The following is a 25,438-nucleotide window of genomic DNA, read 5'->3' as shown; positions in this document are numbered from 1 at the left end:
AAACCAACAAATGTGAGACCTCAGAAAATACACCAAAGGGATGCAAAGGTAACCACACAAAGAAAAAAAACCCCAGAAGTAATTACAAGAGTTTTTGAGCTTACAAAAAAAGCTCAAAACATGCTTTAAAAACATGGAAAGAAACACTTTAATATATTTTATCAGGATTTTATGTGGTAAACCAGCACAAAATACTGACAGACCAGGCAAGGAGAACATTAAACAGACAACCAGACCTACTATAGAGTAGATTAAATCATAGTAGACATTATTTCTATCTATGCATACATGGCTTTACCTGCAACAAATGAGATGAAGCCTCCTATCTGTGTTTCTGCAGAAATGTATACTTTATTCTCATCACTTCATGTTGAACATTATCATTACGTTATCAACATCATCTTTACATCACAGTTCTCTCATAGATACACAAAAAGGATCACAGATTTTTCTTGTAAAATCACTTGGATGATAAAAAATATAAAATAAAATCATAACAAGCACTTACACACACCTGATCTGTAGTTGCTTCACAGGGTTAACTTGGTGTATTCTGGTATTAAAGTTCCCATAAAACAACCAGTATGGCAAGTTTGCTAATAGTGCTATCTTTTACAAAGGAAAATTAAGGCCTTTAAAATGTCTTAAATTCATTTTAAAAAAAGTAAGTAAGCCTTAAATACATGAATCAAATGTCTTAAATGCTGTCTTAGCAGGACTATTTATTTCCTATATTCCTTTTTTTTTTTTTTTGCTGGGCCAGTAAGGTTACTGGTAACTCACTGCTAGCATAACCCTTTCTAGCTAGCTAGCTATATATAGTAATTTATTGGCAGTTGGCTGGACAAAATTTGGATATTTCTGAGGAGCTATAGGACTTAAATTTCCTTCTAAAAGGTCTTAAATTTGAACTACTGAAAGAAAGCCTGAATAGTAAATGGGCCAGTCAGAAGCAAAGGATGCTTAATATATAGACCAAATCAGGAATGTTTTCACTCAAACTGACTTAATAAGTAATAATATGGAAAGATAAAAATCAAACAGGGTCATTTGAAATGATGTTGAAAAAAACAAACATTTTCAGAGTGCCAAAAATTGGAATTCTTACATTTCTTTTTGTTGGATCATACAACATCAGCACCTTATCTTTAGTGTAATCAGAACTCAAGTGATAAGGTTTTTTTTTTTATCTGTTCCTGCAGAGTCACTGACCTGCAGGCTGAACTGGTGGAAAACAGGAGCGTCACTGGTCATAACAATGGGTGGGTAAATGTGGGGGAAATGTTTTTCACTGACTGGCGCACTAACATGATTCAAAACTTCTTTAGATCACAAACATCCTAAGTAAAGCACCAGAAGATGAGATACAGTCAGAAACAGTCAATTAACACACACCAACATTATAAATACCGATCTATAAAACCCCTAATAAAATTCCTATTGGTTGTTTTAAAGTTTACTATTTATTCAATGAGGAGTGTGCAAATTGTTGGTGAGCAGTGGGCGCAGCTTAACCCATTCACTGCTCTCACTCTGCCCGTTGCATTATGTAGTTTTTTCATCAAAAACAGTAACTAAAATGTCTGAGGTAAGCACATCATCAATGAGCTGAGAGGTTCTGTACTTACTCTGGAGTGGTTGTCAAGGTAACAGTCACAGAAGTTGAGGAGTTAAAGGAGTAACAGGAGGCAAACGAGTGTTTCTGTCTGGAGTTAGTGATTTGTTCAGTGTCTGACGTAGAGAACAAAGAACGCCGAGCAGGAACCCTCAATGTTCTGCCTCTGGAGTCACAAATAGAGGAGTCGCCCCCTGCTGTCCGTTAGATTGAAGGTGCACTCGGAAATTCCAAATGTTTTCTTATTTATCCCAAATGGAGCAATTTTGTGTCCAACTATCTATCAGCTCTGAGCAGACGGGATATTATTTTACTTGTTCTGGCATTAAAGGGTCAGTGTGTCTCAATTACCGACATCTGGTGGTCAAGGTGAGAATAGCACCCATGTCCAACATCGGCCACCTGCTACCAGGGAAGTTGAACGAGTTCCCACACTAAATTCACATGAGGCTGATCCATGATAATGTTCTTAAGTTAATTACAACCCTTAATACACTTTAACTAGCATTAGCAGTGCCCTGTGACACAAGTAAAAAAAAAAAAAAACATTCAGCAACTTGATTCATTTAACAAAGCATCTTGTGCCAAAACGTTTTTGTATTGACGAAATTAATTTTAACGCATGTTTGGATTGGACTGGATTGATTTAATGACACATTTCTGCATGTAATTTGAATCTGACTGTTAAGAAAAATGCCTTCAAATGACATCAGTTGCGAATGGGAGCTGTATAAACAGAACACACACTGTCTGTTTCGGCTCGATTCTCATGCTCTGGCTGAATTCAAACCTTCAGCTACGCCCGACAGACAGGAAAGCTCTCGGCGTTCTTTGTCCCAGACACACCTGAGGACCAGCTGAAACCTGAACATGCATTAAGGCAGCAGCTCCCTGATCTATTCACACACACATACACACACACACTGAATAAAGTAAAAAGCATCAGATCAGAGGAGAAGCGTTCCGTTTCTCAGTAAGAGCCAGAAGAACGGGATGAGGAGAAGATAAACGAGCGTCAGTCGGTCCAGTGAAGGTCGCAGCGCCTTCTGAACTCCTGTCCCCGTTCGTGCATCCATTTGTTGGAAACTGCAGGAGAAAGTTTGCCTGAGCGTGTGGACGTTTATTCAGACAGACATCATTCCGCTAATGTCGAAAAAACACAGTTCTGCATGTGCTGCGTTTCCATTTTTTTTTTAGAAACGCAATTAAAATCACGCGTGAATAAGTTAGTTCACGCCACAAGTAATTAAAAAACATGCCGCGCCATTATCCTCCTACCATTTTCTGTCATCTTCTTCGTCTTTTCCGCCAGTAGTAACATCCAGTTGTTGATCATATGACTCGTGATGTGAAAATAGTGTTTCAATTGCAGTTTTACCAAAGAACCACCTCATTCTAGCTCAAAAATTGTTTAGCAAAAAAAGTTATTTTGAAAAGGCATGTAAAAAACCGCTACCGTATTTATTCGAAAATAAATACGAATCTATTTTCATAATTCCAATTTGAGCAATTATATGGACCACTGAAACGTAGCTGGGGGGGGGCGTTTTTGGGGATGAGGCAGAACTCACCCCACTTGTTTCCCAGCAGTACCGGGCAGGCGGCGTGTCGGGTCCTGTAGTCCCCCTCTCCACTGGGATACAGGTTGAACCAAAACACCGCCGAGCCCTGCAGCGGCATGGTCACACGACCCCAGCAGGTCAAGGCGAAGAAATGTACGATTAACCAGCAGATGGCGTATCAACTCACCTTTTTCGGTTGAACAGCAGCACCGATGTCGGTGAAGACAGTGGCGCCCCCTGCCTGCACGTCGCTCATCTGCAGCGGGAAGGAAGAAGACGGTCAGCTGAGAGAGTCTGAGAGGGTGAGGACTAAAACAGAAACGACGGCTTCACGGAAAACCGAGCAAAGGACTGACGTAGAGCAGCCAGGTGGCGATCCGGTTCCCGGTTCCCAACTCCTCGAACGCGTCCGGCTCATCTTTCTGCAACACAGACAGGGAACGTTGACACGGTCGGATCTCTACTGGTCAGTGACCTGCAGCCAAACAGGTGGGAATAAGTCGACATTTCTTAGTGGTCAAACAAACTAAGAAAGCTGAGCTGCTGCTAGCCACGAGCTGGGAGTTTCTGTTCACACGTACATCCACAGGTTGGCGATGAAAGAAAATATTTGCCAATTTTCTTTTTACTGAGCTCAGATTTTAAAGCAGTTTAGATGTTCACCTGTACTCAACAGTTTTCTATTAAATTTGTGATTCTTCTGAATAAATCAAGAGATCAGATAATATCCTCTTAAAAGAAGCATCAGTGAACCAACGGAAAACAAAACATATCCATTTGGATTAAAGTGTAAATGGCATACAGTGTACCCAATGTTATGTTTTAAATATGTTGTAATAATAATGATTATTATTAAAATGGGGAAAAAAGGAATACTAAGAATGCATTCAAGCACTGACTAAATAAAATTAAAAAAAATTAAATACAGTGATTCAATTTGTGGTTAATTTAAAAAGAAAAAAATAAACAAGTATTACATCTGTTTGCAATTTTTGAAATTTGTATTGTTATTGTTTTTAATAAGAAGAAAACTTAAAAATCGGACTTCTTTCATTGTAACTTGTATTTATTTTCCACGATTCAACTTGAAACTCTGGAAGGTTGGCTAGATTTTGGAAATAGAAAGTTTTAATAATAATAAAAATAATAGATCCTGCAGACAAACAAAAACTGATCAATAAATAACTTCTGATTCTCCTGTTGTCAATGTTTAATTTCCAGCCGCTGTGGAAGAGTCCCTAAGAGGACAGAGAGTCCACGTTTATTTACCCGTCCGAAGTCGAAATGAGGTTCATACTGCCCTCCTACTCCGTAGTTGGCCACCTGCAGGAAACACACGAGCACACGGCTGTTTATGTCCCTGTGAAGTTCTGAAAACGGTCTGAAGGAAACACAAGAAGCTCTGAACGGATGATTCAGGTGTTTCTGAATCCGACAGGCGAGCCGCTACCTGCAGGTCCTCGGCCGTGCTGACGTCCAGCCCCGTGATGTCCTCGATCCTCCGGTTGATTTTATCCACGACGGGATGCTCGTACGCTCCGAGCCAGGCGCTGACAGACGGAAGACACAGAGACGGAGAGAGGTGAGTGTGGACGGAGCGTCTGGACAGTGATGAGGAGATAACGGCAAGCGGAGGCGTTAGCAGGGAAGGGATGGACGTGGATTAAACTTGGGACGGCAGCACCCAACGGGGCCGAAGAGTCACACATTTCAAACGTCTGTTCATGTACAGACCATCAGTCGGGCGTTACATTATGACCACCTGTCAGTGGGGGCGGGGTGGGGGTGGGGTGAGCTTCCCAAATCTGATACACATTTTAGTAACAGAAAAGGTCAAGTTCAGGCAAAAGAAATGAGAACATCATGGTTATAAGAAGGAAAGAGAAAAGTGAGGAAACTGAGTGTTAACTGACAGAATCACTACAGACTGGCCAATAAATTAATTCTAGCTATTAATAAAATTTTTTGTTTTATAGATTTAATTTTTGAAATATCTGGATTTATTTTCTCTCCCCGATAGTACAAAGTGATGTTAACCAGCCCAGGGCGTCCATCTTTTTTGACAAGTGTGTTTTTACAGATTCTATTTATTTAGACTTTGAATTCAGGTGAACTCTATGATGGAATAGTAAAGCCAGGCTACAATTTTTTAATATTTTTTTTGGATTACAAGAATAAAGTCATGATATTTTTTTTTTTAAATACAGTCGTTTATGAGGCACGTTGAGCATCTTGTTCAGCACTGGTTGTACAGATAAGGAAATACTTTACCTTTTGACACATCGGCATCAAATTATTATCGGCTCTTTCGAAGAAAAACACACGGCCTGAGGTGGACTCTAAGATTTTTTCCCCTCAAAATTGTAACACTTTTTTGGTAAAATTGTGTATGTATTCTGTTAAGACTACGACTCTATTCTGTTAATTTAGTAGCCGAGCGCTTACTGAGCTTAGTACTGCGTCATACAATAGAGACGATGACTCTAGTACGAGCTGCTATTTTCTGTTTATAATTTCGTTTTTCAGAAAAGAAAGCAAAGAGGAAAAAAACGATTAAAATTGGATCTGGTTCTGGAAAAAAAGAAATAAAATAAAAATCGGCGAGCCTCACTGAAAAAAAAAATCTTCAGAGAAGTCCACGAGGAGACAGGTCAGGTGGTCATAATGTTCTGGCTGCTCAGTACGGAGGGGTAAGTACTGTATGTGTTAACACAGAAGTACGACGTTTGGATCAGCACCTCCTCCTGGTCTCTCTAGAACCCAGAGCTTCCCCAGTCTCTGGTTCTTCTTACCTCTTAGAGACTCTGTAATGAGCTGTGGTCAGTGTGCCTGTCTGAGGGTCATGCACCGTGGCCCGTCTGAGCTGATCCGGCCATCAGGTTGCATCATCACAGAGATGAAGACAGAGGAAAAAGATGGCAACAGAGACAAGGACAGAGACAGGAAGAGGCAGATCACTACCCGCCGCTCGGCTTCCTTCTTGGCAGGAGCTAAACTCTAACCTAGCCGGAAGCGGTCGAAACGCCTGAACCAGCTAAAAACGACAAACATCCACTCCCTGATGTGGATTTCTTCTTCTTTTTTTGGGGCGATGGGGGGTACTCTGACTGTAGGTCACAGTGAGAGGAACCTTCTGAGTTTTGACATCAGCCAGGACAGCAGGAAGGAAGGCGACACAGAGAGAAGGACGTCCGTTACCTCTTACTGATGCGGTACTGGGCCGTTTCCAGGACGCCGGTGGTGGGGTTGGAGATGGTGGCTCGTCGGAGCTGTGAAGCCAACCGGCCCAGAGTTACAGGGAGACACAGACCCACTCCCTGCTTCTCTGAGTAATCTGCCTGTAAAAACCTGCTAGTCTGTCTGGCGTTTGTTTTTTGTTTTTACCAAACAAGGAGCTACAGTATTTATAATCCTTGATTTTTTTTTTTACATTCTGTCCCCTGGAATGCGTTTGGATTCAAGTTGGAGCAAACAGACGGGCGGTGTAAATCGGTAAGCATCTTCTCACCCTGGGTTTGGCCAGCTCCTTCACCTTCTCCATGTCTCTTTCCGACACGATGTCGTGGTAACGGACGATGTGAGGGCTGTCCCACTCGTCCTCCTGCTTTAGCGGTCCTATTACGAACCTGGGGTGCCGGCCGTTGTCGTAGTAGCGACAGAAGAGGCGGCTCTGCCTGCGGGGAGTCTGACGGGAAGAAGGGAGAAAGTGAAAGGAATCCTCCCTGTCGACACGAAGGAGAGCGTTGAGTTTTGGTCGGCTCACCATCCGGACGCCTTCGCCCCGACACAGCTTCTCGTACTGCTTCCTCTCTGGCAGGTAGTCGTCACGGCGACCTCGGTTCTCCTTCCACATCCTCTGCTCCTCGTCGTTGTCGTCGACCTCCAGCTTCTTCTGTTTGGACAGCTGGTACTCAAAGTACTTCAGGTTCCCGTTGGCCCGCTGGTGTGACGGGTCTAACGGGACAGAACCAGAATTTTAGCGCCAGCCTTTATGCATTTTGCAAAACATAAATAACCAGTTTAAATCTATTACACACCGTAATAAATAATTATACCGTGCTTCCTTTAGTTATTATCTTAAATATATTAGGTTTTACATGTTTTTGCTTACTTTATATGACTTTAATGTCTTTCTTATCAATATGTAAAGCGACCACATTTTTAAAACTAAGACTAAAACCACGACTTTATTAAGGAATTAGTTATTCAATAAATATCATGTTATACTAATGAAATTAATAAATTTTTAACTATAGCTATTTTATTAATACTCCTTTACATGTAAAAACGAACTTTTTAAAAGGGCAGTATTATGTAAAATTGACTTTTCTGAGCTTCACATCTTGTTATAATGTTAATAGAGGAGCGCTGTTGTGTTGACTTCCTGAAGGCGGAGTTTCAGAAAGACCTGGAGTTTTTAAAGAGACAGATCCCCAATTTTAGGGCATTAAATTCCTCAAGTCAAATTTCTTTTAAGTCATATTTGATAAATATGGCATTTTTTATAACAATTGACGCCAACATATTTGCCTGATTGTGCTATAAAATGGCAATATGTACCTGGAAAAGACAAAATACTGCCCCTTTAATATATGTGTGAAATAAATCACATTTTTAATATTAGAAATGATTAACAGACATTTTTGAGTAAAAAGTGCAGATTTCATATCTTTCATATCAGATTTCTGATGAATTTTATCCGCATTATGTAACCTTAAAGCTCGCAGCAGTTCTGGTGCTAACCAACCGAGTTCTAGAAGTTTCTTGGTGAACGCAAGCGCTCTCTCCAGCTCGCCCTGCTGGTAGACGGAGTAGCTCAGGTAGTCCAGGATGGCGATGGCGTCCACGACGCTGGACTCCTCCCCCTGCTCCAGCTGCTTTAAGGCCTGGGCCATCCACAGCTCCGTGTGGTAATAATCCACGTCGGAATACGCCACCTTTCCCAGGTCGTAGCAGTCTTCCATGGTCAGGACGCTGCTCGTCGTGGCCACCGAAGACGAGCCTGAGATACAGGAAACCAGAGAGTCGCTATCACCACAAAGCTGCGAACGAGTCACCGGTTTTTCCAGCTGTGACCCGAAATCAGCTGACCCAGCAGCCGTCCGCTGGAGATGGTCTCTGTGTCCAGTTTGTAGGTGTCCTGGAGCCTCATCAGAGCTTTCGCCGCTCCGGTCTGGTCGTCGTCGTTGGGGAAGTGTTGCCTCTGGATGGTGAGGTTGGAGACAAACGCTGGAAGAAAAACAGAAAAGTAGCTAAAGCTCTTTTTCTTTATCCATTATAGCCAACACTGAACAAAATACTGAATTAAAGAAGAATTAAGACTGAACGACATGAGTAAAAATAGATTAAATACACACAGAGACCTGAGGGGAACATAATTAAAAATAAAATTAATATCTTATACAGGATTAAAATCCAAAGCAAAATTGGGCTGAAACAATTATTCAGGATTAATCGATCAACTAATTTAGTAACCTATTAACCATTACCTGGAGTGCATACAGACTCAAAATGGGCCATTTGCTGAAAGAATAACACACTCACAGCTGTAATTAAGTCAAAACCGTACACAAATATAAACATTTTTGCATTTAACATAAAAAAAAACTATCTGTAAATATGTTTGACCCAGAATTCCTCAAGTGGCAGAGTTTTAGCTTCACCTGATTCAATTTTGGTAAAATAATCTATTAAACATGTCTTGCTATCCAATTATTAATTTGTTAATCCCAAAAAATAATCGACAGCTCAACCGTACGCTGTATTGGTGTTAAGTCAAGCAGAACGGGCTGTGCTATAAATGGAATACGTTACTGCACTACAATACACAGTAGAAAATAAAATAAGATGTTTATTTTCTTATTTAAAACAGGAATTGAATTATTTATTAGCATTTTTAATACTGTATAAAAAGGCCTAATTGATTGAATGACAAATTTGCTGACTTTTTCATTGCCAATTCATTTTTTATTGGATTAATCGTCAAAGTAATCCAAAGAATAATCGATTACTCAAAGTTTGCAGGACAATAATGTTGTGTTCAAAGGAAGACGGAGAGAAAAGTGTGTGTGTGTGTGTGTGTGTGTGTGTGTTCACCATCCGACACGTCAGTCAGCACCAGGCTCTCTAGCTCCGCCCACTCCGTGTTGAGCCTCTTTATCAGTTTGAAGGCGTTCACCGGGTGACCCAGGAAACCCTCGGGATCCTGAGAACCGGCAGTCGAGAGCGCGTCCAGCCTGTCCGCCCACCTGAAGACACACACAAACACACACTGGCGAATGAGACGTATGGAGTCGTGGCTTTCCCAGAATGGCTTACTTCACATTCCAACAACGCTAGAGGTAAAAGAAAAAGAACTGTGAGCCGTACATCTCGGACAGAAACCTCACCGCTTGATTCGCTGCAGTTTGTCCTCCTCTGCGCTGACGTAGTCCTTCAGCGAAGACACCAGGTCCCTCTCCACGAACAGAAGGTCCGTCATGTGTCCTGAGGGAAAAAAACAAAACAAAAAAATAAACACAGTTAACTTGAGGAGAAAGACACAGTTGGACCTTTTGAGGAAGGAGGAACTCACCGATGGAAGTGAAGAAGTCACTGTGAGCCGAGACGGAAGTGAAGAGGAGCAAGAGGACCGTGCAGCAGTGACGGAGCTTCGCCATGTCTGCAGATAATGCACAGGAACTAGTTAGAACGAACTCGGGGTTGGGAGTTGGATCCAGGTTCTGCCTCAGGATCAGGGTTCAGCTAAAGAAGACAAACTACATCCAGAACGACTGAAACATAAAGTCTGTCTGGTAGCTTTGACAAACCAGTACAGAAAGTTTACTTGAGTCTTTTTGAAAGTTTTAAATAAAGTGATTAAATTCAAGACTTTAAGGTCTTGCATAACCCCGTAATTAATATTTCAGTTGTAATTCTCATACTGGATACAGTTTTCCCTTCCACTTAACTTTCCGTGATTATGCTTGGATACGGCGCTTTTTCTCCCTCTGTTGCAACATGCCCAATTTGAAGAGGATCTCAATGACAAATGTTAAGTAATCAGTCTTGTCAATTATTATGCAGACCGTGAAATATTTTAAATATTTTTTATTATTCTAATGTAATCTAAAAAATGTTTGAAAAAAAAACAAAACAAAAAAACCCCCTAATATTTTGTTAGCTTTAAGCCACAATAATCACAATATTTGGAAATTAACCCTCGAAATATTTATCAATTTGTGGGGATAAATCATTATATTATACGTGTTTTACTATTTAATAGATCCAAAACAAATAAAACCATCAACAGGACAATTTTTTTCAAACTTATGTTCAGTTTCTCCGTCTCTGAGCTGCAGATTAAACAGTACTTGGGTTCTGGTTTCACTTCCAGTCCTCTTTGGACCTCACCTGAACCTGACTCACCTGTCCAGAACTCTCACCTGAACAGGAAGTTTGAGAAACTGCACATCTAAACGGGACCAAAACGGCTGGTGTTTCTGAGCAGGAAAGAACGTTCTGGATTCTGAACCAGTCAGTCTGCTCCAGTTCCAAATGCTGTTCAGAACCGGTTCGAACGAAGCCGCCCGGTTCGGCTCTATGGCAACGGCTAACTCGTGCTGTCTGGACCGTGAATCGGAAAATGTGGAGCGAATGAAACTAACTAAATCCCAGAGATTTTCTCAGGACGTCCAGCTGACTGGAAACGAACCTCATCCTGTTCTTCCTTTCCACACAGCGGTAAACCCAGTGTTCTACCGCCACCTGGTGGACTGGAGCTGCCTCTGCTCCTTCCTCTGTGGGAATCCCCAGCTGTTCCTGCCTCAAAGACAAACTGACGGACTTATTTATGAACTTTAGACACACCGGGTTACTTCTTGCTATCACTATTCGGGTAGAAATATTTAGAGTTTCAGTTCAAACACCCCCACGGCACCGTTTCTATCGTTACCGTAAGCTAAAGTTTCCTCCGAGTAAATATCCGGCATTTAAATGCACCCGAATACACATTCCAGGTATTGCATATTAAGTTTCACCAAATGGCTGGTTTTATTTTAGATTATTTTATCAGGACAACGCGGCAGAAGTGAACTATGATAGCCACATTACATTTCAAGGTGTAATATGGAGAAGTGCCACAACTAACGGAAAACTGGGGATACTCTGCAAAATAAAAGTAAAATTGTTCAGATAAATCTAGAATTAAAGTTTTTTTCACATCTTTTTAACGCTTTAAATGTAATCATTAAATTTTCTAAGAACTATTTTCTGTTCTAATTTGTTTTATATTTTTGCTAAGGGAAGCAGTTTTCTCTCCTTTTACAGATCCTTTCAGATTTCTTTTTCTCCTCGTTTCACCCGAGCTTGCAAAAGAGATGCAGTTGTAATTATTACAAGTGGTGGTAAAATATTGTTCTTTTTACTTAATTATTTAGCTTTTTTTTGTATTAGTTTTTCACATAAAATTCCAATAAAATGCATAATAGTCCCCCGATCACTTTTATGAACAATGCATTGAATTGAGCTGCCAGGTTAAAACATTTGGAACTTAAAACAAAACAACAACAAAAAAACAACAACAACAAAAAAAAAAACAAACAGAAAAAGGAAAGAGGACAGTGCAAGGACCAGAATGTGGAAGGTAGTGAAGTTTATTGTGAATCAAGGATAAACGGAACCTTCAGTCATTTCTGCAGAAAAACGTCTCACTGAAAAACAATAAAACATAAGTTCTTCATCATATCAAACAGGAATATTTACAACACGTACAAATATTGTACACAAAATGGCTGCTGGTAGAGTAACGGTGCAAGAGGAGAGAAGTGCAAAAAGTCAGCGTCAAAGTGCTGTTTGATACATGTTAGTGTCGTAGAAAACCTCCTGAGGAAGAAGATGCCCCGTAGTTTGTATAATTTTCTGCCTTCGAGAAGGATAATATTTGTCAACTTTCAGTCTGAGTAGGTGAGATTTCTGGCAAAAATCAACTGACAAAACTTTACACATCTCTAAATGTTGCTAACATTTAAATTGATGTGACATTTGCCAAACATTCATAAATCAAGTGACAAAGTCAGTAACACAGAGAGATTAATACTGAATAAGAAAGGAGTTTTCATTCAAAGATACACTTTTTAAGAGTTAAAATCTACACATTCTACAATCCAATTGAACATATTTGAATTTCGCAGGATTTAAAAAATGTAAACAAAATAGGGTTGTCGTGTTTAAAACTTAAAAAGTAAAACAAATGAGAAATAATTCACATTGAAATAACTTTTGAAATCATTAAAAAATCGGTCAGATTTTTTTAGACCAATGTTCCTGTTAATGTACAATTAGAAAATTGTTTAAAAAGCTCAATCAATTCTGAGTAAACGAAAAATGGGAAAGGGAGATTAGTTTTACACTCAATGCATGTTTAGCCCAAAACAACACCTCACTTTAACTGTTTACATCAGTACTTTACATGCTGCAGTCTTCATCCCAAACAGCAGGTGTCGCTGTGGAACAAACGGTGAGGTTTAACTGCGAATGAAACGTTTGAACAAGTGAAAATATTTCTGCGCACAAACATAAATGACAACTTTACGTCACTTAAAGCGTTAGCGTTAAACTTCTGGATGATCATCAAGTGGAATAAAGTTCTGCGTCCACAGTACATTACAGAAACCAAAATTATTTATTTAGCTCTTACTCGACTCGTCAAAGTAAGCAAAGCATTAACATGAGAGAAAAAAAAAAATTATATATATTTTTTAATGGTTAGCTCTAATTTTGGTGATTACAGTAGAGATGTACACGTTTCATTTTAACAGTAGGCATCATTACAGAGGAAATGGCTAAAAAGGCGGAAATAACAGAATAAGAGGGAGAAGTTATGCAGAATAAAATTTTGATTTCTTTTTTGACAAACAGGTTTTTATATGATCAAGCTTACCTTTTCTTATTAAAGTTAAAAGAGTTTGGGGATATCGCAAGAAAGCTGTAAATTACTAAGAATCACAAACAGATTCTAAAAGAAAATGCAAACTCACGAAGAAAAGAAAACATTTTGTTGATTTTGTGTTGGAAGCAAAATGAATTCATTGTTTTTATAATTAGATCATTTTGAACTTTGATGGCGTTTTGAGAATATTTCACCTTAAAAAATTTGGATTTTTATATTTTATATTTAAATGTTGTCTGAACTGAGTGCTTGTCCCATACTAAATAGTCTACTAATGCCACACTACTGTAGATTACATTACAGACTCGGAACAGATTCCCTGACATTATCTTTAAACTCATCATGACGGATGAACAGAAGAAGAAGCTGTTCAGTAATTTGCCACCAACATCTCTGGTCAGAGGTTCAACTCGATGCTTCCTCGTCTCCAAACATAAAAGTTTTTGTCTCCCGTTTCTTCTCTTCACATATGCTTCATACTCAGCCACGGTCCCATCCGCAGCCGTTGGTGCGTTCGCTGCCGTTAGGATATTTTGCAGCTGTTTCTGCAGCCCTGCGTTGTCGGGCTGAGCGGCGGTGGTCGGATCAGTTTTGGCTTTTTAAGAAGCGTCCCTCCACTCCTCTTGGCAGCGCTGTGGTGAGAGGCGGCGGCGGCAGTGACGGAGTAGGAGCGTCCGTGCATCATGCGAGCGTTGAGACCGTTGGCCATGGAAAAGGACTTGAGGTGGGACTTGAGGGTGAGGGGCAGGGGCAGCTTGTCCACAAGGTGGACAGGCGTGCAGGAGACAATGGAGCGGCAGCAGAGGTCCTGAAGACTCAGCACTGACACAGAGACACCACCAAAAAGTTAGGTTTTAAAACTCATTTTAAATTAGTCCTCATTTTTTTCAACAATGTAGGTTGTCCTTTATATCAGTGGTTCCTGCATTGACACTGGATCTTGAGGAATGCCGTTTGAGATCCCTGTTTTATATCAAATAGTAGTCAACTTGTAATTTTATTGCATGTTTTTTTAAAATAAAATTTAAGAGCAGATCATTGAAAAATTCAGGCAATCAATCAGAAAAAAAGTTAACTTAATACTGCTACACTTTTATTAAGCCAGAAAACAAGATTAATTCAAACCAATTATCTAAAAAATAGTCTAAATAGTCACATTTGTAATAATTAGAAACAACATTTCAAAATAAATAAAATGATTAGTTTTTTGTTTTCTTTTAAGAAGGAATAAACATTTTGGTAATACATTCCAAAAACGTGAAAAAAAAAATTGAGAGTTTTTAAAGGTAAAAAAATAAAAAATAAAAATGTAAGGACTAATGTCATTTCTTAATCAATGCAGCAATCATTTCAAATACAGAGGTAACATTAAAAAAAAATAAATTAATGCTTGAACAATTATTTGAATATAATATTTACTCAAGGAAATCTATTGGGGGAAAAAAAATCCAATATGAAATGTATGATTCTTTAGGCGATGCAAAATTGTGTCATAGTTAAAACAAACTAAAATAGGATAGAGTCTTACATCTGAAATATGAAACATAATTTTGGAAAGAAAGTAGTAGTAAAAACATTTTGTAAAAGTAAGAAGATATTTTTTTGATTAGTAACTATGTTCATGAATACTAAAGCTAACTTTTCAAGAATATTTTAAATACATCTAAAAGACGGTGAAAAACATTTTAATCTAATGTCCTTAACATCCTGTTATTTTCCTACAGATACCATCAGTAGGTTGTTCTGCTGTTGTCCAGCACAGGGCAGCACAGACCTAAACCATAAATTGAATCTACACTAAGCACTGTGTCTGTGTGTGTGCGGTGACCTTCTGACCTTTGTTGGGCCTCCACAGGCGCTCCATGCCGTGCCTCATGAGGACGATGCGGGCGAGCTCTGTGAACGACTCGGTGATGTTGAAGTTGCAGAGCGGGCTCACCTCAAAGAAAGTGACGCCCAGCTTCTCGGCGTACACCTGCGCCTGCTCCGTAGTCACCTGACGCTTGTAGGCGAGGTGGAGGCGGTTCCCGACCAGGATCTTGGGCACTCCCGGCGCATGCTGGATAAAAAAAAGAGGGAGCACTGGAACATGTATGGGATTTTTAACCGGAATCACGAAATCGCACCAAACCGCGCGCCGTCCGACCTCGTCGATCTCTTTGATCCACCTGTCGATCCCGTCGAAGGACCAGCGGTTGGTGATGTCGTACACCAGGATTACTCCCTGCAGAGCGCAAAATTATCTTTTAAGTTCCCACAAAACGTGGCAAAAGTCAATAATTATGAATCCATGTGATCCATTTTTAATGAACAAACTTCAAATAAAACTATATCAAAATGTTAAATGGCATCATTTCAGATTTATTTCAATTTGCAATTGCTGGAAAACAAAAAAATCTTGACTCTTCTGCTGAATATTAAACATTGCTTTTTGTTGCATAAATTAAGTGAGACAACCCAGAATCCTCTGCAGATGTCATTCTAATAAATCATTTTTATTTTAACAATTCTAATGTACAACTTCAAAATTTTAGGAAATTATAAAAGATAATGTTGCGTGCAAGCAACTAACAGTCATTTACAGTACACCGCAGCAAGCAAGGCATGATGGGAGCTGCAGTTCAAGGTTTTCTCTGTTTTCTGCTCACTTTGACTCCACAAACTCAAGGTTCAAGAGCATCCATTAGCCTCTCCATGGAAACGCTGCCACTGTTGCTATGGTGATATCTGCTCTGTACCCACTAATAGTCTGATGAGAGACGACAACAGACTGCTTGTGTAAACAGTGTTTGAGAATGAAAAGGTGACAGATTTTCCTCCCAACTTTCCATCGGGAGACAAATCTTCGAACGGCAGATTTACGCTGTATTACAGCAGGGATGGTAAAGAGGCACCAACATTTCTCTTAACGTCCAACTATACATAAAATTCTGAGAGATTTGAGTTTCTTCAGGAACATCACTAGATTTGGTTTGTGAGCTGTCAGAAAATGTAAATAAGATCAGATGTGAACTTCCTGAAAATGAGCCTGACAGAAGCTGCTGTGGATTTGGGTTTGACTCCTTCGAACGTGTTCAAGAATAAATTACATGATTCGGGACAGAGAAATGGTGAAAAAGGGTTTCCCCCAGTGTATTATAAGCCTGGCGGGAAGGCTTATAATACAGTAGGCATTACTTATTTATTTTACAATGTTTGCATTTTTAAAGCTTTACAGTTGGTGTTCAGGTTCAGGTATTAAAATTCCAATCTTTCAATAACACATAACTACCAAGTGATATCTTAAAATTTCCTGTCAACGTTAAACTTTTTTTTTAACTCAAAGACGATGAATAACTACCCTAGCGCTTAGCAGGTTTTCTGGGGGAAACCTTGGTGAAATCTCCATGATCCGTACCTGCGCTCCTCTGGAGTAGGATCTGAATATGGTGCAGAACCGACCCTGTCCGGATGTGTCCCTGAAACAAAAACATACATAAGGAGAGAAAAATAAGACCCCTCCCTCCCCCAAACACACAGACAACATAAAATACACTTTATGGATAAACTTTACAACCTTATCCATGTTTCAAGACCTCCAGATGTCAATTCCTTCAGTCTGACAGCAGCTGGTTCAGAGCAGTCACCAATCATCTCTATGATGTTTTTTATTTCCCTTCCGTTTAGGCATAAGCAACAGTTTTGACGGGGATATGCATTTAGGACATTTGGTTTTCTGAATGGATTCTCTTGGTCCCGACTCAGCTGTTATGTTTCCCCAAGTTGAGACATTTTAGTGTTTACTTGGTAGTAAGTGTTCCACAAAGCAGAAACCAGCAGTTGATCCTCAAAGTAACGCTTACCAGATAAACCCAGAGTCTATGGGGTCTTCTCTCAGACCACATCCAGTACGGTTGCTGGTTTCTAGGTGGTCCAACACGACCGAGTCATGTATGTGTCGATCATCTTTTGCAGCTCTTAACCCTTCGAAGTGGATACAGCCTCTTACGACAAGTAGCCACCGCTGACTTGTCGGGTGGCTCTGCAATCATCTTAACTTTGGTACTGAAACCGCGCCGTATACTGTGCTCCCTAAAGCAACTCGCTGTCCAGTTGGTGCTATCTGTTGATTAATGAGGGAGGACTGGAGATCCTCTGAACATGTTTGCTCCTCGGCGGCACATGCCTTCAGGGACAGTGCTACAGGACCAAATCAGGACTCGGTGGAAGCGCTAAGGCATCCGAACAGTGTTGAAAAGGGAGTTGCTAGCTGACTTGCTGCTTACTGAAGACCTCGGTATGTTGGATGATCTCTGAGACTTCAGACTTCTGATGTACGAAACCCTATCCTAATGCTGGATTTGTCACTTCTAATCTTCTTACGTCATAACCAAAACCAGTGAGAAAAACATGTTGGTAATCTGACTGCAGGCGAGCAGAACTTTAGCTCGCCTCGCGCAGAGCCGTGATATAAATACAGTTTAAATCAAAGCTGAAGCTTGAGGCTGCGTCACCTGGAAAACAACAGAAACAAAACCAAACCTCTATCAAGTCAAAGCCGCCTCACATGCTGGCTGTTTATTTTTGGACCGAACCAGGACCTCCTCTGCTCTGCCGTTACACAACCTCTCTGCTCGTAGATCACAGGCTGCTGAACAACAGCCAACCGTTTGCCTCGTGTTTGCATACCAGAGCTGCAGCTTGACTCGCCTCCCGTCCAGGAGAATGGTCGTCGTCTTGTAGTCGATTCCTGAAACCCAGCAGGACAACAGAAAAAATAAGCAACAAACAATAACCTCCTCAGTCTTCTTTTCTTTACAAAATTTCTAACTCTTCCACATTCACATTTCTAGATTTATTTGAGATTTGTTCTTTTTTGTTCATATTATTCTTTAGTTGAGCCACTGCATCAAATAATTCAAATAATGATTCCCCCTGGTTTGGGATGCCGTGCAGCTGGAAGGATTTTTGCTCAAACCTTTTTCTTTTTTTTTTTTTTTACTACTTTCAGACAGTTGTTATGGTGTGTAACCGTGGCAACAATGTATCATTTTTAGAAGTGGGAGCAGCTGATTGGCATCTCAAAAACTCAACTGACACTTGAATTGCGACCCTAAAGTTTAAGAGTTGAAAAAGAGGAAGATCAAAGTATCAATCATAATAGGAGAATCCTCGACGACAACGCCTCTCTCTCCGTACAGTCAGACAGAGATTTAAAGAGGAACGGCAAAAGCAAGTGAGGTGGATTAGCAGTGTCCTTGGCTATAGACTATGTTCCTGTGGAGTGTCTTTTCTGCTGCCCGAGGGTTGGCATGTCATGATGGCGATCACAAAAATGTCACCTCACAACTGCCTTCAGTGAGTGTCTTCTACAGATTTGTTGCAATAACGACTGCAACCTGAGGTCCTTCTAGCCACAGCATTCACCATTCACAATGACTCTTTGAAGATGATATGATATGTTGCAAGATTATTATTATTATTAAGATTAATCTCCCTTCGGGACAACGTATTTTTGAGTTGAACTATAATGATGCACTGAAATGCTAAAATTTCCAGCTACAGGCCTATTTCAATGATTTTGTGGCACCACAAAATCATTGTGATCATTTTTGTTTTCAAAATCTGTAACTTGTGGGTTTGCAACATAAGCTACATTGAATGCAGATTCCTTGAAATACAGTTAATGAACTTTGGTAATTTAAGAAAAAAAAATAAAAGTTTTTTGCATATATTATGCATGTTTTCGAAACATTATATTTTATATTACAGTCATGGACTTGTTTTACATGTGGCGTTTTTTATGACATCGTTAGATTTTTTAAAAAATGAATTGAAAACTAAAAATGACGGTTGATGGAAACAAAAAATATGTATATATTTTTGGGACCAATGTGGAGCCGTCCTCCATATGTTGCAAACAGAGCATCAGTTTGTACCTGCAAATGTGTAGATATACCTATTACTGTTCTGTAGTTTGCATGAGTGAAAGAGTTTTTTTATTTTTTTTTGGTGGGGGGCTGGGGAGGGCTTGGTGAAAAATAATAGAATAAAATAATGAGCACACTTCTGTTCTTCCTTGCTTTATATGACCAGTTTGTTTCCTTGTCACACTTTAACGCATTCTCTCATTGTTTTTGCAGTGCTGTAATAACAGCATGTGTATGTGTGATGTTATTAAGTCCGCCTGCTTCTGTAATCTCCCCAACCCATCCATGAATTTCCTATGGAATTTCACTGATAAGCATCTGAACTCGGAGCAGTCGGACTCCCGACAGTGATGCTCGGTTATTACCAGCGTTCTGTGCAGAGCCCCCCCATCCCACCCTCCCCCCATCCCCTCCGCCAAACCACAGCAAATTTATTCCCTCCTTATTCCCGATTAGATGTAATTATCCAGCTTCTGTCCTGGGACTCCTCCTGCACGAACAAAAGCAGTGAGCATCTCGTCTCCTTTATCACAGTAATTATCAGAGCCTCTACAAAGGCCGCCGCACACTCTGATTATGCAACGCTCGCTCACAGCTTTTTAATAACCTGTGCTGTAGTAAGTTTGGAGGGATGGTTGGACAGTTTGTTGCACCAAGAGTGATGTAATGCAAATATTTTAAATATGCTACAACAGAAGGGGCAGGTTAAAGCACATCAGAATGAGACTGGTAAAAAAATAAAAGAAAAAAGAACGTTAATTTGCCCTCTTATACTGGATAGAGCCTGTATTTAAAAAGATTTTATTAGACAATCATAATGGTCAAAGGTGACTAAAATAAAAGAAAATCAGTCCACATATTCAAAATCATGTTTGTTTGGTTTCTTTTTTAAGTAAAAATGTACCTGGTAAAATCAACAAACTGTTTTATTGTTTGTTTGAATACAAGAGTCAGTTTAAAGTACCATGTTTACTGTGTGTGGATTTTGTGAGGGACCGAGCCAAGCCGCAGGCAGGAGTCAGAATCAAATAGTCAAAAGTCCAACTTTCAAAACACACAGGAGAGAGAGAGAGAGAGAGAGAGAAGGGACAGACGTGAACAAAAACCAAGCCGGCAAGAAACATGTAGACAAAAAAAAAAAAAGAAGAAAACTGAAGCTTGAAGACAGGATAATTACAGGGAGAAGGTATCAGGTGAGTCTAATTAACCGATCTTCGGCTGGAGGAGCCGAGGGATATGACTAACGTGCAATAAAGCGCTGGGTTAAGAGAAGCTAATTAAAATACAGTAGTCGTGAGCAAACACTAAAATTGAAAAAAACAATTGAAGAATAAGACTATGACTAAGGATTTGGAGTACCAAAGACAGCAATTATTAAAAAAAAATATTTAAAAAAAACAAAAAAAACTCCAGTCTAACAGTCTCTGACCATATGCGATGTTTTCCCCCCACATTGATGCAATGCATTATGGGTGAGAATTTAGAAAAGTCTGTGCCAATACGAAGCTAATCCTGCTCTGACTGGTCAGTCCAACAGCCTGTTTGGTGGTTACAAACATTTTTTTTTAAAAATGGGTCCTAAAAATATGACACAATAGTAAAAATACACGCACAAGTAGTATTTGTTGATGAATCAAGTGCAGCAATGAAATGAGTCTCAGAGAAGCACTTCAGATGAGAACTGTCACGGAGTGCCGTGCTTCATCCAAACACAGCAGTGTGTGTTTTCATCAAGGTCAAATCACACCCACCCGCACGCCGTGGGTGTGAGAGTGAGAGCTTCTCCCCGGCAGTATCTGCTGCATCTTCACTTTATTGTGACTCATGGAGCCGTTTGGTTCCGAAGAGCAGAACGTTTCGGTCCTCGTTCGGAGAGACTTCCAATGCAATCCACAAGCGCAAACTCCGTCGGTGTTTGCGAGCATTTTTCCGTGCTCACGTCGGCAGTAATAAAGTCTTCCCCGTGTGTGTTTTCTTTTTTTTTTTTTTTTTTTTGGCAGCCCATAATAGCAGCTCTGCTCTGGGCTTGGCAGAGGCCCGGAGAGCCCCCCTCTGGGACCTCAAGAGAGTCAGTCGTCCTCTGGCAGAGAGACAGTGGACCACAGCTATGTCTCTGTCTGCTGCCATGACCCAGAAACGCAGCAAATCCAAGGATAAACCCTTCAGTTTTCCACCAACTGAGCTGCATCACTCCCACACCGCCCCCCCCAAAAATAAAACCAACCCCCTGCGCATCTCAAACATAAAAACAAAACAAAACGTGCAAGTCAAAGTTGCAAAAGCGTATTGAGAGAAATCAACACGTCTCCCAATCTGTCGCAGTCCTGCGGCAGCTCAGAATACATTCTGTTTTAAATGGATAGTCCAGATTTCCATTGGTTTGGGTGAGAATGTCCAGTCAGAAATTTCCATGCAGTGATCTCAATTTGGAGAACCGGGAAGGAATCCTCACCGAAGAGCCGAGCTAACGGCGGGGATAGTTTCTGAGACAGTTCCAGCCATCTTAGAGCAACACAGACCCTTTAAGCTCATCTCCAAAGAGGTGCACTGCCCCTTTAACTGACAGGAATATCCAACAACCATCCAGATTTGCAAGATAAAACACTGATGACTTATTCTAGACCTGGAGCATACAGGCAGTTTGCAAAAGAAATGAAGACAATGACTGACATTATTTTTCCATCTAATGCACAGCTAAAATTAATCTTGAGATCCTATAACACTTTGCTGTCTGATTCATAGTCAGATGTCTCCACGAATAACACAAAACGCACTCTCTCTTTTAGAAAAATCTAGTTTAGACTTCCAATCAACTCTTGCAGAAACAGATTTTGTCCCTGAGTTTGCTCTTTAGAGGTCGCCGTGGATGATTCAAATGCCACAGCCATGCTTTCCTCTCCATCATCCCGTCACCTTTGACCCAACTCCCTGCAGTGAGCTGCTGCTGCTGCTGCTGCTGCTCAGAAAGGCTCTCTCTTATTGCTGGAATATGAAGGCTGCACCAGACCGATTTATTCGCTTTTTGCTTTTATTCCCCGTCAAAACGACCCAGAGAACGCCACATCAACACCGCCTTCCGCATTTGGTTCTGTCAACGTGATAGACATTTAGCACCTTGTACGCCGCAAGACTTTAAATATGAAATATGGACCTGAAGTCTTCATATAAACTCGTACTCACAATCTTAAAATATACAACTCTGTGGACAAGACCATAAGCAGCAACTACCTAAAACATATATGGCATCTTCACTTTATCAGTTCCAATAGAACTGATTAAGAATCTTTAAATACTGGCTTGTAATCTTAAAATTATTCTTAATGTTTCTAAAATTTTGAATTTATGGACTAGTGTCAATTAAGGCTAAAGTAAGTGGGGTTGTTAATATGTGAATTTTGAAGAATTGTATTAGAAAACGTTGATGGAAACCGCAAAACTGAAAATAATTTCTTCAATTTTGCAAAAAAAACGTCTTCTTTTTTTTGTGCGACTCTTAAGGAAAAAAAGGAGCGCGCTAAAGTAGAGATGGAAACACATTTACCAAGTAAGTTCACATGTAGCAAACTTTCCCAATCCAAATCTCCAGCACAGGAGAGGACAGTCAGAGTTCTCGACGAAGAGGAAACTCTTGGCCGGAACGAGAAAGGAAAAACGCTCCCATCCGCTGGTGGGTGTGCGCCTTACCAGAGGTACTAAACTTGGCAAAAAAAACCAAAACAATTCTGTTCAGACCTCCAGCTGGGAGGGGGAGGAGCCAGTTTTTCTGAAATGATGCATGCCAATATGCAACCTCTACATCCTGTTTAGGACAGCGTCAACGTCTGATTAAAAAGAAATGAATGAAAAAAATCCATGATTTTACGTAGCCTTGCTGGATTTGCTCCAAACCAGTAGATGGAAAGTTTCTTCTATTTTTTTTTTAATTTGCATGACAACTGGATGGAAAACTAGTTGCTTTTCTTACCTTTCTTCCTGTTAAGCTACTGACGAATAAAGGCCACAAAAACTAAACTTTGCAACTTTATTTTGTTTAAACAAATGGAGTAACAAAATAGTTTGTGAATAAAATCCTGACGGGACGACTGAAACACAATACGTGACCTTTTTATTAATCAGAATGGAAGTCAGTCGCTAGTCGCTATGGCGATTCCAGCATTAGATTAGGGAGCAGAGAGAGAAGCAATACTCTTATCATTCAGGCAGACAAACTTGGCAGTTTGCTAATTGCTCCGCTAAGTTAAAATGATCAAACCAAGCTAATATGCGTTTCAGTAGTTTATGTATTCAGCACGAAAGGAACAAAAGCTTCTACAATACTCCGTGTGATTTATTAGGACTGGAACCGGCCAGAAAAAGAGTTTTCAGATTTTTTTTTTTTTTTGTATCCTGAACAAGTTTTACATTTGCGCACAGAATATGCCCTGAAAGACCTGGCAGGGAGCCGATGGCTGCTTTGAAACTCACAGGCTTTGTTAAAATAAAATGTTATTTCCCTGTTTTTAAGAAGTATAACATATTTCCCCCCCCCCATTCCTTGTTCAAAATGGTACAAATTTCAGAATCAAATTTATTGGTGATCACAAATGTAACTGTCTGCACTTTAAGTGGATTATTCGACTCAACATAGACACACACAGAAAGGGGTGAAGTAGATCCAAAACACAGATTCTGATTGGTGTAAAACTTTTTTATGCAAAAAGGGGATTTGTAGATTTCTCAATGCAATGCTGAATCCGTATTTTGCATTTCTTAATTTTATGGGTTTTTTTAAAATACGTTTTTTTTTTTTTCATTAAAATGCATACTGGGTTCTTGTTGTACTCAGTTCAAATTATTTGCAAGAAAACTTGGACATTTGATTTCTATTTACTGGCATTTCTGACAGCTAGAATCACATTATTACCATTATTACCAGATGCCAGCACCAACTACAGAGACAAATGTGTGTTTGGTGGTGCATAAAGTGGCAGAAGAAGGCCTGTGTAATAACTAATTAATTAATCCCTTCGTGGGGGGTTATAAACCATATTCATTCATATTGGATTTTGAGGTCGAGGTTGCTACCTCAAACTCTCCAATTCAGACCTGCAGCTTCAGGAAGTTGTTTACCTGGAGATTTGAACACTTTTAGTACTTTGGAATCTCCTTCTTGTATAAAAATAATTCCTTGAAACTAGACTGGAACAGTGTGATAAGGAAGCCAGAAACCAAGTAAAAACTCTGACAGGGCTTCAGAAAGCCTGAAGGAGTGTTTTTTTTTTTTTTTTTTTGGATCACAGGAAGGAAAATATTAGAGAAACCTGCCAACATAACACTGCGTCGTTCCACGGTAAGCCTTCAAACAGTGAACTCGGATGTGTTTGTCCTATCCCAACGCCTCCCCCTCACTCACCCAGGTTGTACCCGTACGGGGACTCGGACGCTCCGTCCTGCAGGCTCTCCAGGATCTCCCCCTTCCCCACGTCGCTGTCTCCCACCAGTAGGAACTTCAGCAGGAAGTCGTAGGCTCGGATCGGGCTGGTTCTGGTTCTGTGGCTCATCCTCGCGGCTCGTGTCCCATCACGAGCTGCGCTCTCTCCCTCCTCTCCCCCCCGGAGGAAGAGGGGTAAATAAAAACGCGCGTCCCCGTGTCGTCTACGCGTTCAGTGTTTACCTGCGCACCACGCCCCCCTCAGTCTGCAGCTGGAACAGCTCGGCGCGCGGTTCTGTTCGGGTCCCCGACTTGCTCGCAGAGGATCTTCGAGGACTCGATCCTCGCCTCCCAGCTCGAGAGAGAGAGAGAGAGAGTAGGGATGGATATCTGCCTGCTTTAATCTGATTGGGCCAACAATTGAGTTGCTAGGGCAACCCCGAATCCCGATTGGAGGAGACGAACATCAATTGGAGCAGGAGCAGCTGTCTGATTGAGAGACTGGCTACTTTTGTGACATCGAATTAAAATAGTTTAGATCAGATTTTCTTTTTCCTTACCCTTTTGAGGTTTCAAAATAAAAGCATGTTCATTCAACAATGATTTCTGTTTTTGTTTTACTTTTGCTCAAATACAGCATTGATGAAGGATTTATATATTTTTAATGAAAGAAGACGTCTTTATGGTCCTACCATTTGTTTATACTTTTTTGTTTTCTTTTGAAGATCTTCTCGTTTCAGTTTTATTTTTTCTAAAATGTGAATTTCACAAAGGTTTGTTATTCACCAATCAGGCATAACAACATGATCACCTGCCTAAAATTGTGTTGGTTCAAGCCTTTTGAGCCGCGTTCTCATGGACAATCACTGATCTGATAATTAAACATACATAAAGAAACAGCTGCGTCACTAAAAAGCAAATATTCTGTATATACAGTACAGACCAAAAGTTTGGACACAACTGTGTGTCCAAACTTTTGGTCTGCACTGTATATATATATATATATATATATAT

The 25,438-nt window shown here is 40.3% G+C and overlaps 2 protein-coding genes across 6 annotated transcripts; both read right to left on the bottom strand.

The window, feature by feature from the left end:
• Positions 1-152: 152 nt before the first annotated feature.
• LOC116727729 (prolyl 4-hydroxylase subunit alpha-1-like) lies at positions 153-10,954 on the bottom strand. Of its 5 annotated transcripts, XM_032575348.1 has the most exons (16): positions 10,602-10,951; positions 9,752-9,838; positions 9,567-9,663; positions 9,274-9,425; positions 8,269-8,406; positions 7,925-8,179; positions 6,941-7,131; positions 6,686-6,862; positions 6,376-6,446; positions 5,970-6,035; positions 4,628-4,727; positions 4,447-4,500; positions 3,534-3,599; positions 3,365-3,433; positions 3,187-3,283; positions 153-2,701 (listed from the first exon to the last, which is right to left on the bottom strand). In XM_032575348.1, exons 2-16 carry the CDS (start codon positions 9,834-9,836, stop codon positions 2,631-2,633), a joined length of 1,689 nt encoding a protein of 562 aa, XP_032431239.1. In that variant the 5' UTR covers positions 9,837-9,838; positions 10,602-10,951; the 3' UTR covers positions 153-2,630. The 5 variants fall into 5 exon arrangements, with proteins under 5 accessions (XP_032431239.1, XP_032431237.1, XP_032431235.1 ...); XM_032575346.1 differs by lacking the exon at positions 6,376-6,446 and having other exon boundaries at positions 5,970-6,040; XM_032575344.1 differs by lacking the exon at positions 5,970-6,035 and having other exon boundaries at positions 10,602-10,935.
• An 838-nt stretch (positions 10,955-11,792) lies between these two features.
• rab40b (RAB40B, member RAS oncogene family) lies at positions 11,793-24,798 on the bottom strand. Its single transcript, XM_032575351.1, has 6 exons — positions 24,407-24,798; positions 17,774-17,834; positions 16,503-16,563; positions 15,252-15,329; positions 14,942-15,164; positions 11,793-13,927 (listed from the first exon to the last, which is right to left on the bottom strand). The coding sequence occupies exons 1-6, from the start codon at positions 24,552-24,554 to the stop codon at positions 13,629-13,631; spliced, it is 870 nt and encodes a 289-aa protein (XP_032431242.1). The 5' UTR covers positions 24,555-24,798; the 3' UTR covers positions 11,793-13,628.
• Positions 24,799-25,438: the final 640 nt, after the last annotated feature.

The sequence above is a fragment of the Xiphophorus hellerii genome, chromosome 10 (genome assembly GCF_003331165.1).
Source record: "Xiphophorus hellerii strain 12219 chromosome 10, Xiphophorus_hellerii-4.1, whole genome shotgun sequence".
In the NCBI taxonomy this organism is placed as follows: Eukaryota; Metazoa; Chordata; class Actinopteri; order Cyprinodontiformes; family Poeciliidae; genus Xiphophorus; species Xiphophorus hellerii.
This window is presented reverse-complemented; position numbering and strand designations above follow the sequence as displayed.

Bases quoted from the DNA above. Each gene is read 5' to 3' on its own strand.
- LOC116727729 (XM_032575348.1), bottom strand. From the start codon at position 9,836: ATGGCGAAGCTCCGTCACTGCTGCACGGTCCTCTTGCTCCTCTTCACT. The intron at 7,132-7,924 runs GTTGGTTAGCAC...CTGTCCCGTTAG, and splicing joins CAAGAAACTTCTAGAACTCG to ACCCGTCACACCAGCGGGCC. The intron at 6,036-6,375 runs GTAACGGACGTC...GGATCAGCTCAG, and splicing joins CAGTACCGCATCAGTAAGAG to ACGGGCCACGGTGCATGACC.
- rab40b (XM_032575351.1), bottom strand. From the start codon at position 24,554: ATGAGCCACAGAACCAGAACCAGCCCGATCCGAGCCTACGACTTCCTG. The intron at 16,564-17,773 runs GTATGCAAACAC...TTTTTGTTTCAG, and splicing joins CGAGTCAAGCTGCAGCTCTG to GGACACATCCGGACAGGGTC. The intron at 15,330-16,502 runs GTACGGATCATG...TGCGCTCTGCAG, and splicing joins CCTACTCCAGAGGAGCGCAG to GGAGTAATCCTGGTGTACGA.